The 21496-nt window shown below is 35.4% G+C and overlaps 1 protein-coding gene across 1 annotated transcript in view; it reads left to right on the top strand.

Moving 5' to 3' along the window:
• The window catches only part of LOC150105975 (bridge-like lipid transfer protein family member 3B), a 315418-nt gene that overhangs the window by 226302 nt on the left and 67620 nt on the right, over positions 1-21496 (top strand). Inside the window, exon 14 of the mRNA XM_090393732.1 lies at positions 4960-5200. Coding sequence (XP_090249858.1) covers positions 4960-5200 — 241 coding nt within the window. The remainder of the gene's footprint in view (positions 1-4959; positions 5201-21496) is intronic.

Below are 21496 nucleotides of genomic sequence, written 5' to 3'. Positions count from 1 at the left end.
GCATTTAGCCAAGTCGCTTAATCCCCCTTACTGGCAACTCCTCTACTTGTGTAAAAAATTCAGTCCATTTCAAAACACTGGTTAAAAATCTAATCCTAAAAGATTCAGTCATAATGGTTAGTTTCGATGTCACCTCCTTATTTACCAATGTACCACTTATAGACACTCTTGATTTAATCAAGTCTAAATTTCCCCCAGATATTTTTGAATTATTTCAATTTACCATGAATGCAGGTTACTTTACATGGGGAGGAAAATTCTACAAACAGATTAATGGTACTGCTATGGGTTCCCCCCTCTCTCCCCCATTAGCAAATTTTTACATGGAACACTTTGAAAACAAAGTACTTACCAAAGCTACATACAAGCCACAAGTGTGGTTATGCTATGTAGATGATGTGTTTGCCATCTGGCCCCATGGACAAGACACTTTGGATGCTTTTGTCACCTACCTAAACAGCCAACACCCCAAAATTCACTTCACAGTAGAAAAAGAATCAAATAACTGTTTACCATTTCTTGACACATTGGTCACCCACCTTTCAGATGGATCACTATCTTTTTCTATTTACAGAAAAACCTATACACACAGGAAGATACCTACATAAATAATCACATCATCATCCAGTCCAACAGTACGGCATTTTAAAAACACTTACACACAGAGCCAGAGCCATTTGTTCTAACGATACAGCTCTAACCACTGAACTCCAATTCCTGCACCATACGTTCTTAGCCAACGGCTACAATCCCTACAAAATAGATAAAATACTACATTTGCTCATTACTCTGCCCTCCCTATTCCCTATATCAGAGGTACATCGGAAAAGATAGCCAAAGGTATTGTTGAAACATGGCCTTCGCACCACTTTCAAACCTCATGTCAAGCTGGCAACTCTGATCCGCTCGCCTAAGGATAAATTTCACCCTTAAGTACACCCAGGAGTGTATGAAGTTCCTTGTGACTGTGACTTGGCCTATTATGGGCAAACAGGAAGATCAGTGAACATCCGCCTGGAAGAACATGAAAGATACATTCGTTACTATTACTATGGCAAGTCGGGACTGCAGACCACACTTTGGACACTCCTTCATTCAGGATTAGATGGAGGAAAACGAATGTGCTATTTAGGAGTCATTATAGATCTGAAAGATTATATTTTGAGTTAGCAATGGCTTTGAAGAATTCTCCCAACCTTAACAAATTTGGGAGACGGTTATCCTAAGAAAAACTCCTGGATAGCTGCGGGTTTTTTTTTTTTTTTTTTTAGAGGGTGCCAAAAATAGGAATTTAGATCTTTTGTCTTTTGCAATTATATTATTTTACTCACTGTCGCGTATACAAGTGTGTTGTGCTCTGATGATGCTGAGTTGAAAATTAGCGAAATATAAGTGTTAATAAAACATCTTTGTGATAAAAGTGTGTGTGGTGTTGTTAATACCGTGAAAAATAAGTCATGAAATAGAGTTTGCCAGGATCATCTTTTCACTTTAAGATAAATAGTTTAGAAATTGTTGAAATATAACAAGGATCCATACTTAGACTTTGCAGATTGCACCATATGACCACATTTATATATGGAAATAAAACATTATTCAGAGCAGTATGTAGTCTATGTTTAAATTGTAAGTTAGAAGACAAATAGTGAAGTAAGTACAGAAGATATTGATGTAAAACCAGGGGCAAGACAAAAGTGCATGCATACATACATACTGTCTTCCTGCTTATTCATCTATATGGAATTGCATTATGAACAAAAGTGGCATTAAACCAGATATCAAAATTGGAGATAAAAAGCTTATCTCTTTGTTTTATGCAGATAATGTTGTCCTCCCAAAAAAAGTTTAGTGCAAGTCTCCAGGATTCTTTGACACAGGTGGATAACAGCTGCAACAAATTTGGTATGAATTTGGTGGATTAATCCAATAAACTATGAAAATAAGTAGAACATTGAAAGCTTGAACTGCATTCTCAGTATTGAACCTATGGAGCACATAAAATATTTTATCAATAGTTTCATATCTGTGGTTTCTAGTCATATCAATGACTAGAAACCACAGATATGAAAGTGTTGAGAAAAATTACAGGATAAACAGCCAGCATCACTGTGAGAATGAAGAGAGGAAGGGCCTTGACATTGCATTCTGAATTAATCCACCAAATTCATCATTCAATAAAAACTAATTTTAGGTGATAATGTCACTTAAACAGAATAGGAGAGGAAGGTTAGCAACACAAGTGTTTGCTGCCAGAGTGATAGGGAAAAGACCAGGAGCTAGGTGGATTAATGCAATCAGTACTTTCCTATAAGACAGCAATATAAAACTTGTGCTCCATAGGTTCAATACTGTCAACAGTGTTGTGAAGAAATTAGTCTACCACTTGTTGGAATTCCAATTTCTCAGAAAATTTTGACAGGAGATCAATAATACTGTAAATTACTCATGTAGAAGTCATCATATCCTGTACACCTCTTTGCTGATACATATCAGGAAAATTGATGATGAGAAATGTGCTACAAGTGAGTCCTGAATTAAATAATTCCTCTAAAATTTGATTTAAAGGTTAACAATAAACAGACAAACTATACAATAACTTATTTTATCTATTTAGGCAAGATTTATGTAAGGATGACAAACTAAATATGGTAGTGGGTATTAGAATAATAGTGGACATAGTGGGAAATTTCTCTGGAACATGACAGAAATCAAAAATTATCAACCTAGAAGTACACGTTATGGTATTAAAATTATTTTTAAAATATGGATCTGCAGAACCTGGTTAGGAATAAAGGTTAGAAAGAAATAAAATGCAGTTGATTAAAGCTGGAAAAAAAATTGAGGGAAAACAGATTGCATCATTTGCAAACCTTTTAAAAATGAAAGCACGAGAAAGGACCTGATATTAATATTCAAGAATGTTCAGTCAGAGCTAATGTAAGGTGATAGTCACTGAAGAGAATGGGAAATGGAAAGATTAACAAATGATGTTGAAAACAGAAATGGCAAAAGGAAACCTGAGAAAGACCACGATATAAGTTATTACATGTACAAAAGCTCTAGAGATGATTGAAATATGATTGCTAATCAAATCAGAAACCTGACAAATAATCCACCCATTTTAGAGAAAATTGACTTTAAATTGTTCAGGAAATGACAATGTATACTAAAATATTAATTAAAAAACTTTTATCAATATCTTCCAATATTTCAGCAATGTTACATTGCCATCGTCTGTGAACATAAAACTCTGATATGTGCACACAGGCACTAACAACGAGCAAATGAGGCTGAAGAAGGCAACTTGCGTTGATCCTAAGAGTCCTAAAGGTGCTCCCTATAGGCTAAATTGGGTTGTCTTGGCTGTTGGGTTGATTTTCTAAGGATACATGCTTCCCAAATTTGGGGGAAGTCTCATGCATCCAAATTTGTTGAGATTTGGGAAGTTATTTAGAGCTGAGGCTGATTCCAGGAACAATTTTTCATATTTATATTTGCTATGGTGTAGTAAAGTGGCTTTCTTCCAGCATATTCAAAATTGTTGGTAAAAAACCAATCACTTCTCACTTTATCAAAACACGAAACTCAGTGTCACTGTAACAAATGCCACTCAAAGCTAGATACTGTACATGCTAAAAGAAATTCATTATAGGAAATTGAACACTATAACAAATTTGCCATATAGTCCTTATTAGTTTGCTGTAGGGTCATCTTTGGTAATGAAATGTTGTTTTGGGCTATCATAGTAGGTATCATAAAAGAACTGTTCAGTTTCTTGCATAATTGCCACAAATTGTAGAGTAGGTGATCACGCTTCACACACACACATAAAGTGTGTGTGTGTGTGTGTGTGTGTGTGTGTGTGTGTGTGTGTGTGTGTGTGTGTGTGTGTGTGTGTGTGTGTGTGTGTGTGTGTGTGTGTGTGAAGCCATTTACTCAGTGTTGCATGTTTTTTGAGACCTCAAAATATCCTTGGAATGACGGGGATTTTTCACTGCTTTGCTGATAAATATCTTCAACATGCAATAGGTATCACTTAAAAACACACGTACTAACCACAGTGATAAGTTTTAATACGTAAATATTTCATCCCAAGTATCTTGGGACATCCTCAGTGATGATGAATTTTTTAGTGATGAATTCACCACAGGTTTCATTGCAGTAGGTAAGATCTTATTCTGTACAACCCATGAGGTTATAAAACAATTATTGTTTCTATTATAGCATCATTTTTAATATGATTAATGAGGATAGTCTCTCTCCTTTTTGTTTAAGTCAGTCGGCCAATTTTTTCTTGTATTGTATAAAGTAAAGAAATAACTTGTTATAGTGAATGGTTTGCTGTAGAATAACAGCAGAAATTTCTTTTAAAATAATGGTGGTACTTGAACTGTGGACAAAATTCTTTGTTAGCTTATTATTATCATGCTGAACTAACTTATTATGTTTGCTATAAATGTATAAATTGATGATTGACTTCTTTGTTTCTTTACATATGTCAAGTTGGACACCAATTTCATCATTGCTGTATTGTATAAATTGAGAATAGTTTTGAAAATGAAGACCAGTTAAAATTATTTATCACTGTTCATAAGAAAAATTGCCAGTTATCACATTCTGTTACATAATTATGTTAATAAGAAATATCTCCTAAAAATGCACAGTTGAGAGTATTTAGTTTTTTAAAGATGTATTAACCTAAAAATTTTAAGGAACATTTTGAAAGTTTCTTAACATTTTTCTATGTTATATTACTTTTGGGAATCTATCAACATCTGGTTCTAAACTTAAAGAATTCTCAATGTTTCTGCTACTTATAGCAATTTTTTTTAAGTGTAGATTTTTAAAATTTTAAAATTAAAAAAATTAAAATTCTAAAAGTTTAATTTTAGAATTTTAAAATCAAGTTATATTGATTTCAGTTTTTATATTTTTATTTTTTTTTCTCTCCTTTAATAGATCACTGTTCCAACAGACAAAAATTCTCCAACCCAACCAGAACGCCCAAGAACTGTTCAGTTTCATGCTTCTCGCATAATTGCCACAAATTGTAGAGTAGGTGATCATGCTTCACGCACACACCTCAGCCAATGTTTAGAAACTTTTACTCAGGGTAGCATGTTTTTTGAGACCTCAAAATATCCTTGGAATGATGGGGATTTTTCACCTATTGCTGATAAATTTCTTCAACATGCAATGGGTAAGATCTTATTCTGTATAGACTTAATGAAATAAATTACAAAATCTGCTTTATTTAGTTTTCAAAATATTAAAGTTTATATTTTGAAGACAATATAAATGTAATTCAAAAAATAATTTCACAGGTTAGTAAAGAAAATTTTTTTCACTCTATATATTATGTTAATCCCACTTGGCTTTACTAATTTTATAACTCTAGCATAACTGTAGCACTTGGTCAAAATATCCAATCCTCATTTAACATTGCATCTTATAATTGTTATGAGTAACAAGGAATCATTTTTCCAATTGGTAAAATATAAAAGTGACACATTTTTCACTTAGGCTAGTTACAGAAATATAACTTGTTTAATGCAACAGTTTTCAAGAAATGAGCAAGTGTTGTGGCATTTAGTGGATTGGCAGCTGAACATGGACTTATAAATGTTTTGTTTTTATATGTTTTGTGATATTATTGATAATTATTGATAGTAGTATCCTTGTGTGTGACTGTACAGTTGAGAGTATTTAGTTTTTTAAAGATGTATTAAGTGTAATGTTGCATAAATAGTATTCTTCATAGCACCAATGAGATCAAGAAGAATAGTGGCAGCCAAGACACCATTATCATGATTCAGAGGGTTTGATATAGGGAATTTCGTGAGATGTAGTGCATGCTATGTATTCTTCGTGAGAGAAATTTGTTGTGGTACAAAAGTAAGAATGGAGAGAGAGGGTGTGTTGAAGATGCTTCATAAGCCAGAAATATGAACCTTGTCAGAAGCAGGAAAATAAATTGTCCACAACAGCCACTTTCCAGGGGACTGAAGTGGCTGTTGTGGACTATTGAAACAAAACAATTCAACTGCTCTACAATGCATTGCATAATTCAGTGAGAAGCACTCAGTGGAAAATTTCTACATTAAGTCAGTGACATGAAAGTAGCTGTAAAAATAACTAATATTATACGAGGAGATAATAGATTTCTGACTCATCATAAGTTTTATTATTTCCTGAGTGAAATGGATGTTGCATATGGGTTGGGTACCGGAAAATGTCTGGAACGCGTTTTTGCTATTCGGGAAGAAATATCCATATTTCTTAAATAGGATAATCTTAAATATAGGATCATCCAAATGGAAGATCCTATATTTTTATCAGATCTTGCATTTATAACAGATATGACCAACCATTTGAATGAGTTGAACTTAAACCTGCAGGGCAAATAACAGAATGTTGCCAACTTATATGGTCATTTGAATGGCTTTAAAAGCAAATTGAAGCTTTTTAAATCAACATTGGCTAATGATATTTTTAATTTTTTTCCCCGAGTTGCAAAGAACATTTTGAAGAAATGGAGAATTTTGAGGAAATATGATTTTCAGCTCATGTAAAATATATTGAAATGATCATTGAGGATTTTGAGAATCAGTTTGGTGATTTTAAGGAAATTAAAGATGTTTCAATTTTTACTCAACCCTTGACTGTCAGCACTGAAAATGTGAGATCTGACCTTCAGCTGGAATTGTGATTTGCAGTCAGACCCTTTTTATACTAACAGAAGTGAAAAAGGAGAAGATTTTTTTAAATTACTACCAATAGAGAAGTACCCGAAATTGGGGAACTTTGGACTCAAGATGTGCTCAATGCCCGGGAGCACACATCTTTGCAAAAGCACTTTTTCAGCAATGAAATTCATTAAATCAAAGTGCAGATGTTCATGATAAATAATTCTCTGGAAAATTTACTGCGATTGACAACTGTCCTGTCATTTCGGGTGTCTTCTCCCTTCAGAAGATTGACTACCATGTGTCTCCACCATGTCCTATTCTGCACCTCTCTGCTGCATTCCTCATATGAGAGATAGATCCAGTCAGCGCCGGTGCCTAGTCTTTTTCTTGTGTGTGTGTGCGATTAATGTTTGGCACCTTTCCAAAAAAGTTTTTTTTTTGAATAAAGTGTGAATAAAAAGAACAGAAAATGAAAAACAAATGAAAACCGCTTTACAGTATAATGTTACCTACGGAATAGTCCTGCTTATACAAATTTTTTTTACATGGAACTCAACAATTAATCATAAGTTGATTCATGATTCATCAAAAAATAACGAAGAACTATTTTAGATATATTTTCGTAAATTTTAATAAAAAATTACAGTGATATAATCGGGTCCAGGATACAATTTCAGAATTTATTTGTTCGTTTCTGGGAAGATCTGAAGGGGCCCGAACAGAAGACAATGTACATTCATAATTATATGTACCATTCATTGTTCATTTAAACTCTTATCTCATATCTTTTGACATATTTTAGGTGCCTTTTCTTCTGCGGTGCCTGTGTATATTGCACATGCCACCAGCCCTTGTCTGGGTCCAGTCTTCTATATTTTTCATCCACTCCAGTCTTTGTCTTCCTCTCCTTCTCTTTCCCTCAACAGTTCCTTCGAGAAGTGTCCTTTGTAGGCAGTTATGTCTCAGAATATGTCCAAAATAGCTGACTTTTATCTTTTTAATTTCTTTTATCAGGCTCCTGTTTATGCCTACCATCTCTAGTACCTCTTCATTTGTCTTTTTGTCTTTCCATGATATCCTCATAATTCTTTGCAGCATCTACATTTCAAAGGCCTCCAGTTTTTTCACACTCAGATTGGAGAGTGTCCATGTCTCTACTCCATATAATAATATGGACCATATGTAACATTTGGAGATTCTTAGTCTTGTTTTCAGATTTAATTCTCTAGATGTCAGTAGATTTTTCATACTGTTGAAAGTTGACCTTGCAATTTCAATCCTTTTTCTAATTTGATCTTCTGTCTTGCTATTCTCTGTGATCAAGTGTCTGAGGTATATGTATGTTTGCACCTGTTCTAATTTATTTCCTTTTATGTTGATACATATTTTTGGTATTTCCATTTCTCTTGATATTATCATGATTTTTGTCTTTTTAAAGTTGAAACTGAGGCCATACTGTTCACTGTACTTGAAGGTTTCATATATGAGTCTTGAGGTCATATTTGTTTTTAGTTAGAAGAACCGTCTCATCTGCATATATTAATATTTCTGCCCCCCTGCAGTGATTCCTTTGAGGTTACTAATTATATAAAATATTTCTTCTGTGTACAGGTTAAAGAGAATCGGAGACAAGACACGGCCTTGTCTCACACCTTTCTGAACTGGGAATTCTTCTGAGGTCTCTCTGTTTATTCTCAAAGATGCAGTCTGTTCCCAGTAAAGATTAGTTATTAGCCTAATGTCTTTTCTGTCCATGCCTATTTTTGAAAGGATTTCAATTAATAGCTCATGTTGAACATAACATTGTCGAATGCCTTTTTGTAATCTATGAAGCAGAGGTACACATCTTTTTGTTTTTCTAGATATCTTTCTATGATGGGTCTGACGTTGAAAATACCTTCTCTTGTACCTACATTTTCCTTGAAGCCATTTTGTGTATCATTTATTTCTATGTTTATTTTTCTTTTGTTTCTTTCAAGAATAGCATATAGGAGGACTTTTGATACTTGACTGATGAGGCTAATTGTCCTGAACTCTTCACATCTTGTAGCTTTTGTTTTTTTGGGAATTGGAATGAAAATTGAATGATTAATATATTTGGGTAGAAATCCAGTTTCATATATCTTGCTGCATAATTTTGTTAGAAATTTCAGTCCTCCTTCATCAAGAGCACTCAACCATTCTGCCAAGATATTATCTATTCCTGCAGCTTTATGTGGTTTTAGTTTTCTGATGGTGTTTTAACTTCACAAAGTAAAATGGGTGGTCCTTCTAAATCTGCCTGTTCAGGAATATTATTTCTTTGTTGCTTGTATAATTTCCTTGTGTATTCAATCCATCTTTCCATGATTTCTTTTTTATCCATTAGAATATGGTCTCTTGAGTCTCTAATGACACTTGCGTGATTTACTGTATTTGTCCTGCTTGTCATTTCTCTGCTTCTGTGTTTTCTATCAAAGTTTTCTATGTCTGTACATTTATTCTTAATCCATTCCTCTTTGGCTTTCCTGCATTCTTTTTTTATTTCTTTATTCATGCTTCTATATTCAGGTTTGTTCTTTAACTTTTTCTTTGTTCCATGAATTTTAATATTTTTTAATTTATCCAAGATTTATTCCTTTTCCTTTTTAATTGTGGGAGTGTATTTTTGACTTCTTTGTTAATGCTATTCTTGAATGTTTGCCAGCCAGTTCATGTTAATTTCATCAATTGGTGTTCTATTTTCTGTGTGAGTTGTGGTATCAGACCTGTTAAGGGATTTTGTGAATTCTTTTAAAAAGCAGTCCTTGACTTCTTGGTTGTTAAGTGAGTCTGAATTATAAGTTTCTCTTATGAATGGTTGGCTTGGTATCTTAAGTTTTATTTTGATTTTTGCAATCACTGGGTTGTGGTCTGATCCTATGTCTGCTCCAGGATATGTTTTTGTTTGTGTTATTACATTTTGAAATCCTTTGCTTATTATTATATAGTCAATTTGGTTTCTATAGATATCCCCATGATTTTTCCATGTATATAGTCTTCTGGGAGGATGTTTAAATAGTGTGTTGGCAATTATTAGGTCATTGGTTTCACAGAATTGAGTTAATCTTTCACCTCTTTCATTTCTGATTCCAAGCCCTTGGTTTCCCATGCAAAATGAGATTTGTTCTGAGCCCACTTTTGCATTTAGGTTGCCCATCATTATAATATCATCATCAGACTTAGCACGAGAGATTGCAGTTTGGATGTCTTCATAAAATTGTTCCAACTCTTCATCTAGGTGGTCTTGGGTTGTTGCATATGCTTGGATAATATACAAGTTGAATGGTTGTGCAGTTATTTTGGCTGTTATGATTTTGTCATTCATCTCTCATATATAGAGATTTGCAATTCTATTATTTATGACAAGCACTACTTCTTTAAGGTGTAAGTCACTACCAGAGTAAATTATAGTGTGATTTTTTCTTCTTATTATGCCTGTATCTGTCCACCTCACTTCACTGATACCAGCAATATCAGCCTTCATCACCTCTAATTCCTGGATTAAGTTGTCTAATTTACCCAAATGGAGTGTTCTGACTTTCCATGTTACTATTTTCAAGAGATTGCTCCTGGGTTTCAGACAAGGGACATCTGAGAATATCCTCCCCAGGTGATTTGGGATATTATCTTCATACACTACCTTAGTAGTTCTTGTCTTCCAATTCCCGGTTTCAAGCTTTTCTTCCCTGTAGCTATAAGAGCTGATGGTTGCAGAGGTCTCAACTACATCTCAACTTCATATTGTAACATGGTGTGTTTCATGGTTGACAATGGATAAATACATGGTGAGGCTCCAATCTCTTCCACAACGGCTGGCATAAGTCCCTTAGATGTCAGGAGTGTGCTCTCGATGTGCCACACATCTTGTTGTCATGCCATTGATCAGTCATTGTTGATTCTTCTGCCATCTTGGCCATTCCAGACTTCGTGCACATAAAGGATGACATTCCCTATTTACAGCATTCTATATTGCTGATACCCTCACTTAGTTTATCCCACCAGCGGGCTACTTAGCAACTACAATCATCAAAATTGATATATGTACTTTAGTAAACTACTGCAGAGCTTTTGCTGAAATGAAATAAACAATTAGTGTTTCTTGTCTACTGTTTCAATAAAAACTTTTATGAGCACCATGACTTTTCTTTCTTATGAAATTTTCGAAGTTCTTGCTAAATCTAACTAAAGTAGGACTCTCCAAGTAATTTAATATATGTACTGTATTTATTATTCTAGAATTATTTATTTGAAAAAGTTTTATTCGGCCCTCAAATAAATCTTTTTTATGCAGCCCTCGGATTACCTAAGGTTGGACAGCTGATCTTTATAGATGATCTTTCCCTCCTGTGATGTCTCTCAGCTTTTCAAACATTGTCTTCGTTCTGATTTTTTTAGATGGAATGGGCAAATTTTCAAGCCACTGTCTGACCTTGCAATGGGCAGTCCTCTATCTCCTCTATATGCTGATTTATTCATGGAAAACTTGGAACAACGTAGTTTGCTTTAACCTCCCAACCAGCCGTGATGTGTTTACATGTCTACCAGAGTATGATACAAAGCATATGGTAGTGTTGGATAAGAAGTGTTCGCCATCAATTTTCTTCATTGTGTGTGTGTGTTCATTTTTTACCAAGTCTGTAAACCCAAACATGGACCTTTTCAAGCCACTTCAACCCTTTCAATTAGTGGGGCGATAATCTCATACCAGGAAATGAAAGTTATTCCCACTTAAAAACGATCACAAACATCCATACCAACGACAGGATTCAAATCCACAAGCTGCTGGTCTTAGGGAGCAAATGTGCTAACCACTTGGCCCACCAAGCTGGAGTATATGCAGTGTAGCTGTAATTTTAAATAGATTAAAACATGTATAAAATGTTTTTTATATTTCTAGTCTTTTTATCTCATGTTTTGGTTGTTAATGGCTGGACAAAATAAGTAGCTATTAATGGGAACTGAAAATGGTTGCAATCATTTACTGCACATAAATCTTGTATCAGCATGGAAAAGCAATTACTAAATCTTTTTAATTTTGCTTAATAGCACTTAGATGACTGCATTTTTTTGAACTATTGAAGATAATTACTTTCATGAAACAATTTTTATAAATTAATTCCATAATATAGGTTTTAAAAAGTTCCCTGCTTCTTCTGAATGACAAGGTACCTGAATGATAAGAACATTAGTTTGGCCGATTTTCACATATGGAAGTGGGACCTGGGTATTCAAGAAGAGAGTAAGACAACAGATAAAGGCTTTTGAAATATGGTGCTACAGAAGAGCCCTGAAAATCTCATGGACGGTGCACGTGACAAATGCAGAGGCATTACGGAGAATGAAAACACAAAATCTTTATTGCAGGAAATGATCCAGAGAAACATGAGACTGGCAGGACATGTATTGAGGGTATCAGCAGGACACTAACACTTTTAGAAGGAAAGATTATGGGAAGAGGATCAAGAGGTAAAAAAAAGGATGTGGTTTGATGATATAAGATCATGGACATGATCATGTGACTATGCTGAAAAAAAAGAAGAGCTACCAATAGAGAGGACTGGAAGGACATGGTGCTTCACTCTCACATTGAGGAAGCTACATGATGATGATGACGATGAAAGGTACCTGTGGCATAACTATCAACCAAGAAAATTACACAAGAACCACAGTAATAAATTTTAATGAGAGTACAGATATTTCATACTGAAAATAACAATATATCATCAGTGTGTAGAAACAACAAGCAAATCAAAGAACAAGAAATACAAGATACATACAGCAGTCGGCTTACTAAGTAAAAACAGTTGCCACATGCTAAAAATTTATATTAATAAATAATATTAAAACTATTTTTGATATTTACATAAAATGAGAATCTCCCAAGCTTTTGAGAGAGAGAGAGAGAGAAAATCATTGCAATTCAGGTTAAGCCATTGTAAAAGAGCTTCACAACTTTCTTGGAAAAGATGTTCATATTTAAAACTGCTTCTGTGGAGGAAATAAGCTTCATCTCACATGATGCTGTTGAATGAAGCTTTGAGGTTTCACATATTAAATGAATTTCATTTTAAACATTTAAAGTTTATTACTGTGGTTATCCTGTAATTTTGTAGGTTCAAATGAAATTTATATTTTTATTTTAATATTATTATTTTTTTTTAAATTCTAATTAAAACTCATTTCATGAAATTTGATCTGCAGCTTTAATCTCCCACCACTACTATTTCCAAGAATCATGCAGTACAAACATTTTTGAAACAAATTATGTATCAGCTGATGTTTTTTTTTCTGCATTCATTCAACATAGAATTAATAAAAGTCTGAAAGCAGATGGTGAACCGATCATTAGTATATTAAGTAAAATGTGTACATTGTGCCTAAGACAGAAGAGAATACCAAAGAGTTGGAATAATGCTATCTTCATTGTAGTTTTTAAAAAGGAAGACAGAGAAGATATTAAAAATTGCTACTCCCATCAGTCTCCTTTCAACAATGTACAAAATTTTTACAAAAAAACATTACGAACAGAATACAAAACAAATTAGATTTTTTTCAATCTTCAGAACAAGCAGTATTCAGAAAAATACTACAGCACTATTGATCATATATGCGTAATAAGACAAATAATTGAAAAGACAAATTAATACCAAAAACTCTTAGGTCTGTCATTTATTGATTTTGGAAAGGCATTTGATTCCTTCTCAACATTAGCTACTTTAAAAGTCCTTAAAAATCAAGGAATTAGATAAACTTACACTGATATAATTAGTTGTGTATATAAAAATTCAACTGCAAATATAAAATCTGGAACAAACATGAAATTTACTATAAAAGGTAGGGGAGGTTAGACAAGAAGATGAATTTCACCTCAATTTACAGCAGCCCTAGAGAAAATGTTTAAAAACCTGTTTAAATCCAGAACTTCAACAAATGATCCATGAATCGAATGCAAAAAGTAAAAAAGAAAGGATTAAATATAAATAAAGACAAAACAAAAATAATGTGTAATGAACATATCACCAGAAAGCCAGTAAAAATGGAACACCAGAAAATTGACAGATGACCTCCTTATGTTTATCTCGGGAAAAAGATCCAGTAGAAGAAGTTGTGAAGAAGAAATTATACTTAGTAACCATGAATCACTGAAAGAAAATATCTCAGTCTGCCTTAAAAGAAAAATATTTGACAGTCACATACTTCTGGTCATGACATATGGAAGTGAAACATGGACTTTGACTAAAAAATTGACCAACAAGTTAACGCTTGCCCAGAAGGAAATAGAAAGATCTTAACTTGGTATTACCATTCTAGATGGAAAGCTCAATACTTGGGTCAGAATTCAAACTAGGGTGAGAGACATTATAACAGCCATTAAAATATCTAAATGGCAATGGGCAGGTCATATTTGCAAGAAGTAACACTAAAAAATGGACAAGGTTGATATTTGAATGGTATCCCAGAGATGGAAAGAGATGGTGTGAGGATGTGATTAAAGAGATAGCTAGAACTCAGTGTGATAAAAAAGCTCAAGATAGGACTGAATGGAGAACTTTGGGAGAAGGCATTCATCCAGCATTGGATGAAAAAATGGCTGAGTCATCATAGGTATCTGCATGGGTCTGACTCCTGCTACTTCAATAAAAGTTAAAAAAACAGTCTAGACAGTGGCCTTTCTCATAATGTTTCTGCATTAAGGGATACTAAGACAAATGATGTGAAGTCAACAGTTTCTATATTCAAGTAATGTAGTCAATGAAGATACTTTACATGCTGGAAGTTTTTTCCACTTGGTTAGACTATAATAAATTTAGTTTAATCCTTTATCCAAGGATTTAGTTTATGAAATTAAAAAACATCTCAATATCCAATACAGATCTTCTAGCAAGCTTGGATGTTACATCTTTATTCACCAACATTCCAGTAGAAGAAGTGATCAACATTTTAGAAAGTTTGCGCCTGAAGTATCTTCGGGACTGAGACATCTCGTGGTAAAAGTGGACCAAGCTCTCATCACTTTTCTTAGTATCTCCCATAATGCAAAGCACATCTCCTTGTGGACATGTATAATGCTATGCATTAAGGTCGCATCAATAAAGGTCGAAACCTGTCTTGGTAGTGGCCCTTCCCTTAATGCATAGAAACAAAGTTTGTGCCTGAAGTATCTTCAGGACTGAGGCATCTCATGGTAAAGGTGGACCGAGCTCTCATCACTTTTCTTAGTATCTCCCATAATGCAAAGCAGATCTTCTGTGCATTAAGGTCGCATCAATAAAGGTTGAAACCTGTCTTGGTAGTGGCCCTTCCCTTAATGCATAGAATTATACATGTCCGCAAGGAGATGCGCTTTGCATTATAGGAGATGCTAAGACAAGTGATGAGAGCTTGATCCACCTTTACCACGAGTTGCCTCAGTCCTGAAGATACTTCAGACACAAACTTTGTTTGCTTACACTTGGATAAAGAGTTAAACTAAATTTATTATACTTTGCATGCATACTTTGTTTGCCTACACTTAGATAAAAGATTAAACAAGAATTAATTTGTAAAATGTAATTTATCTGTATTAATGTCTTTTGTATTTCCAATATTCTGTTAACAAAAACACCAAGAAAATAATGCTGTGCAATTTTGAGAGGAGGTAGGGATGAAAGACCATTGGAAATGAAATTTGGTTCTGAAAAGATCATGCCAGCTAATTTCTCTCTATATGACTTGCAACTAAAGCAGTATTGATGTTAATGTTATTCTTATAATTACAGCAGTAGCAAGAAAATAATACATATTAGCATTGGAGTGAATTTAATTTTATTATTATCTCTTTATTATCTAAACACCTTGCAAGTCTCCTCAAAGCACACATCTGCAATTCGGATACTTGTATAGGAAATTCACAACATTTCGTCGAGAAATTAAAAAACATCTCGATATCCAATACAGATCTTCTAGCAAGCTTGGATGTTACATCTTTATTCACCAACATTCCAGTAGAAGAAGTGATCAACATTTTAGAAAGCTTATTCCCTCAAGACATCACTTCTTTATTCAATCATTGTTTAACATCTAACTTTTTCCTATGCAATAAAACTATTTATCAGCAATTAACAGGCCTTGCAATGGGAAGCCCTTTTTCACCACCTTGTGCGGATCTCTTTATGGAGAAATTTGAAAGTGAAATTTTATCTCAACTAGACCCTAAACCCACAGTTTGATGGAGATATGGTGATGATATAAGTTTTAAAAGAGGTAAACCGTGAGTAGACATAACTATACATAATAAATAACGGAAAAACTCACGTAGAAATATTATTTAATAGTATAATTTTCGCCTGTGTGTCACAGGCATCTTCAGTACAATTGAGCACAAAATTAAACACTAACTGACAATTCCAAAAAGCGCCACCTAAGTAGCTGGTGTAAGATAACTAAAAAGGTCAATAACTTTCCTAAAAAATAAAAATAAAAAATAAAATAAAAAAATTAATACAATAAAAGGTTAGGAAAGATTAGTTGATTTGTAAAGTACTATCTCCCATAAAGGGGATAGACGTAAGCCGTCGGATCTGTTTAAGTTAGGAGAATGAAGTAGAGTTTCACATGCTTCTTTATAAAGGCGTTCCATGAGAAACTGACTTTTGTGAAGAACTCTTGTCTTTCTCCAATGAACTCTGTGTCTAGTGAAGATGGCATGTTCTGCAAGTCCAGACTTTTCAGGTTTAAAGTATTCAATATAAGATTGGTGTTCTTCTAGCCGAATGGAGGCAGATCTTCCCGTTTGTCCGAAATAACATAATCCACAAGAGCATGGAATCTGGTAGACACCTGGATGATTAAGATGTGGAAGCTTGTCCTTTGGAGAAGCGAGAAAGGTGGAGATTTTTCTAAACGGTCGAAAGGCAACAAAAATATTCAGTGGTTTTAAAATTTTTGCTATACGTTCACTGATGCCTTGTATATAAGGGATGGTAATGCGCGTTATTTCCTCTGTATTTGAAGAGGGAGACATATTAAATCTACTCAAAGTTCTTAACATGTAAGAAAGTTTTAAAGCTGATAAAAGTTGAGCAGCTCTCAGATGTGAACTGTAGAATAAAATACACAAAGATTATTGAAGAAAAAATGAAAGAGTTTGAGAACAGGAATCAAGCCTTGGAGATTCAGTGGCAAACTCTGAAGAAAACATTCATTTATTCTGCCAGAGAGGCATGTGGTGAGGTTGTGTGCAAGGATAAAAAAATCAGAACTCCCTGGTGGACACAGGAAGTTAAAGAGGCAGTGAAGGAAAAGAAGAAAGCATATCAAAAGTTATTACTATTACTATTATTACGGGCAACTCCAGGGAGTCATTGGACTCATCGAGGGAGGCCCCAAATCATATTCATCACAACTATTTGACATTCATACAGTATCTATCATACCTCGCCTTAAACTCATTCACTATCACAGCATCCACCACAGACTCAGGGAGCGCATTCCACTCATTCACTACTCTAAAAGTAAAGAACCCAGCTCTAACTGGGTTCTTTACTAACCACACTTTTGCCCAGTTTCCATGGATGTCCCCTAGTCCTCCCACAACCAGCCCTGTTCTCAAAAATATCTTCTGAATTAATTTTATAGAAACCCTTCAGTAATTTGAATGTCTCAATCATATCTCCCCTCCTCTGCCTATCAACCAATTTTTGCAACCCACAAATCCTCAACCTGTTCTCATACGGTTCATTCCACAGACCTGCTATCATCTTGGTCACTCGCCTCTGGATCCTCTCCACCTCCTCCCCATCAAGAAGAAACCTAGGTGACCAAATCTGAGCACAGTAGTCTAGATGGGGTCTTATCAAGGCTCGATACAGAGGAACAATAACCTGCTTGTTTCTGCTTGTCATCGTATTCTTCAGCAACCAAGTGATTTGATGAGCTGTTTTGGTCACTTTTGCAATGTGTCCCCTAAATTTCAATTCCTTATCTACCAACACTCCTAAATCTCGTGCCTCATCAATTTCCTGGAGCACGGTTCCACCAATGCAGTAAACTGCCGCCAATCTTTTCACCCCAAAATGCATAACCTTACATTTTGCCACATTAAACTGACATCCATTCTCCTTAGCCCAGACCTCCAATCTATCCAAATCATCCTGCAAAATTTTGACGTCATCTGCATTCACTATTGCCCTACCCAACTTCGCATCATCCGCAAACAAATGAACTGTTCCTCTCAGATCATTTCCTATATCATTTATGAACAAATTAAACAGCAGTGGTCCAAGAACAGATCCTTGTGGCACACCACTAGTCACAGGCCGTCTTGTGGACTACTCCCGAGTAAACCACTCTCTGATATCTCTCCGTCAACCACCCTCCTATCCATCTCACCAACCCTATGTCCATTCCCATATGCTGCAATTTACTGATTAGAATTCCGTGTGGAATCCTGTCAAAGGCCTTGGCAAGGTCCAGTAGAATCACCGTAAACCCATTACCCTTATCCAGTTCAGCCGTCACTGTGTTATAATACGTGAGCAAGTTACTGAGGCATGACCTACCCTTCACAAAACCATGCTGTCCCCGATACAGTATCCCATTTTCTTCTATCCAATCTTGTATTTTCCTCTTGACTATTTTCTCTAAGACCTTGACAATGATTCCTGATATGCTAATCGGTCGGTAATTTACTACAGCAGTCTTGGAACCACCTTTATGCAGTGGAACTATTTTCCCCTCTTTCCACCCGCTCGGGACTAACCCAGACCCGAGACTCAAATTAAACAAAATGGTCAAGGGTACTGACAATTCTTTAGCTGCTTCTCGTACAACACGAGCTGGTATACCATCCAATCCCACAGATGTATTGACATTGAGGTTATGCAATAGACTACTCACCTCCGCTTCATTAACCACAATTCCCGTATAATCTACTGGTTTATTCGTTTCTGCAATGTCACCAGCTGGATGATATACTTTTGCAAAGTGCTCACTCAGTAACTCAACTATCTCAACTGATTCAGTTACCTCCCTACCATCGGCATTCTTTAAAATCAATCTGCCATGTACATTTTTCCTTTTACTTGCTACATATCTAAAAAACTGTTTAGGATTCTCTTTAGCCTGCTTGGCCAATGTTCTTTCGTAATCCTTTTTTGCTTTTCTTACCACACTCGTCACCCTTCTGGCCTGCACTTTATACCGTTCATGTGCCTGCCGGTCACCCTTCTCCTTAAATTCCCTCCATAGTTGTTTCTTTTTTTGCAACTCTAGCTTAATAGTGTTATTCATCCATTTAACTCCTACTTGATTTATTATTCGGACTCTAGGTATACAGTCAGCCATTGCTTCATGCAAGCACTTCTTAACTACCTCCCATGCACTATCAACTTCTAGTCCTTGCAGTTGTACATGCCATGGCACTGAATCAATTAAACTCCTAAGCTTGTCATACTTTCCCGCCCGATAATTCCACATGTACCCTGTCTTAATTGAAAATTCTACACCTTTAGCCACCTCCCAAGTTAAGACCCTATGATCACTCTCACCGATTGGTGGCAATGTGGTCATATTTGTTACAGCCAAATCCTCAGATGTAATTACTAGGTCAAGCACTCTCTGACCCCTAGTATTTTCCATTACATGCTGTCGCAGATAGTTGTCCCTTAATAACCGCATAAAATCCAGTTCCTTCCTCCCGTGTGTCCTCTCCTCACTCCAATCAATGCGACCATAGTTGAAATCTCCCATAATAATCACCCTCCTTCCACCCATTTCTTCTATTTGCTTGTGCATACTGTCACCACCATCTTTTCCATCACCTGGTCTATAGCAGCACCCAATTGTATATTTAGTTCTGCTAGCCACAATCTCACACCAAATGGCCTCAAATGTGCTCTTTTCTCTATCCTGCAATTCAACTTCTATTCTCCTTGGCTGGAGCTCATCAGCTATCATCAACAATACTCCTCCCCCCATTTTATTCTCTCTGTCATTCCTGAACACACTATACCCATCACATTCAATCCCACTAGTTATATCATCTACAGTCAGCCATGTTTCACTAATACCTATAACCTGTGGTCTGGAAGTGCCAACCATGGCCAAAAACTCTTCCTTCTTGTTCCTAATACTCCTAGTATTAGTACATGAATTTAAGACCCCCATTACCCCCAACCCTACCTTGATGCCTTATATTAACTATCCCACTCAGATTTGTTGTCCTTATTTGCTCTGGCATATTATATTCATTCTTACATTCAACTGCCTCCATAAGGACTGTATCTCTACCCCCCCCCCCCCAACAAATCTAGTTTCCCTGAATTTGCACATCCACTACATTCAGCAACACTTTCTCAAGTCTTCTTACACCGTAACCATTCAAATGCAAGCCATCCATCTTATATAGATCCTTTCGCCCATCAAACTCACTCCATACATCCACAAATTCCACACCACTCGTCATACATAACCCACGCATAAAGTCATTTGCAATTATAGCCCTCCTTTTAAACATTTCACTGTCATACCGTGGCAAAAGACTAATCATTCTAACTCTCTCACTCTTTTCTTTTGCTACCTCAAACAATTCATTCAGGTCTTCTATCATTTCCATTTTATCTCCTTTCAAATCATTCGTACCTGCCACAACAATCATTTCTTTCACCCTTTCCTTTTGCTCTCTAATAGACGCAGTTACGTCCTTTATGGTCACACCAGGTTGGTACGATTTTGTCAAATCCTCTACTTACACTCCTCGTACTAACGAGTCTCCATACAGCACTCTATCCTTCATTTTGTTCATGTTCACATTCATACGTCTATTTTTCCTGTCATACCTTTTATTATTGGTTGGTTTATTCAGTCTACTTTTGTTCATGCACTCTAGCTGCTGTTTTGCTCTTTCTATTGCACTATTCAACAACGCGATCTCACTCAATGCATCTATCTCATCTTTTTTGTTCTCTGAGAAACCATTTATACTATCATTCACACTTTCTACATTCACACTCTCACAATTTTCATGTACAACCTTGCCGTTTCTTGTCATATCCCTATTTCCTTCATTTTGAAGGTTGACAAAAATATCACACTCACGATCCGAAATACACTTCAATTCCGCATTCTCCCTACATTTTCTACACACATTCAATCCTTTATCATCATCTAACCACACTCCAACCGCACTCCGCAAAGCGTACATTTCACAGCTAGTACACTGACTCATTTCTTTTATGCTACCGTTCTTTGATAACGATGGCGAACCTTCATTACTGGCCGCCATTTTCCTACGCACAGGTGCCATATTTATCTGTAACGTGTTTTGTCAAATTAAACGTTATAACACACCAAAAATAGACGCACTAAAATACGCAAGGCAAACAAAACAAAACTACACAATTTTAAGTAATTTGTATCGATAACTGAAAATGATACTTATCTTATCTGGAGCTTGCACGAACACTACTCATTACGAATTCATCTAACGGCGACTTCCGACATAGATTATGTTATAAAACACTTTAGTACACTAACCACGTTAATAAAGCTCTAATAATATACCAAAATTAAACACTTAAGTCCATTAAATTGAATCCAAAACATCAATAAATCAACAAAAAACACAAATCTCTCAGGAGCTCTCCGATAGCACGACCGTTCACCAGCTAGCCTTGACACCATTTGAGTTGTAAGTCAGCAGTTAGAATTGAAGGAAGTACAGGAAGATGGTTTAATGTTAAATCTGGTGTGAGACAAGGATGTACATTATCCCCTCTGTTATTCATTATCTATATTGATCACATTAT

Source organism: Typopeltis vanoorti, chromosome 6 (assembly GCF_054136105.1).
Source record: "Typopeltis vanoorti isolate ZY-2024b chromosome 6, IOZ_Tvanoo_1.0, whole genome shotgun sequence".
NCBI lineage: Eukaryota > Metazoa > Arthropoda > Arachnida > Uropygi > Thelyphonidae > Typopeltis > Typopeltis vanoorti.
The sequence above is the reverse complement of the archived record's forward strand: the minus strand, read 5'-3'. Positions and strand labels throughout refer to the sequence as shown.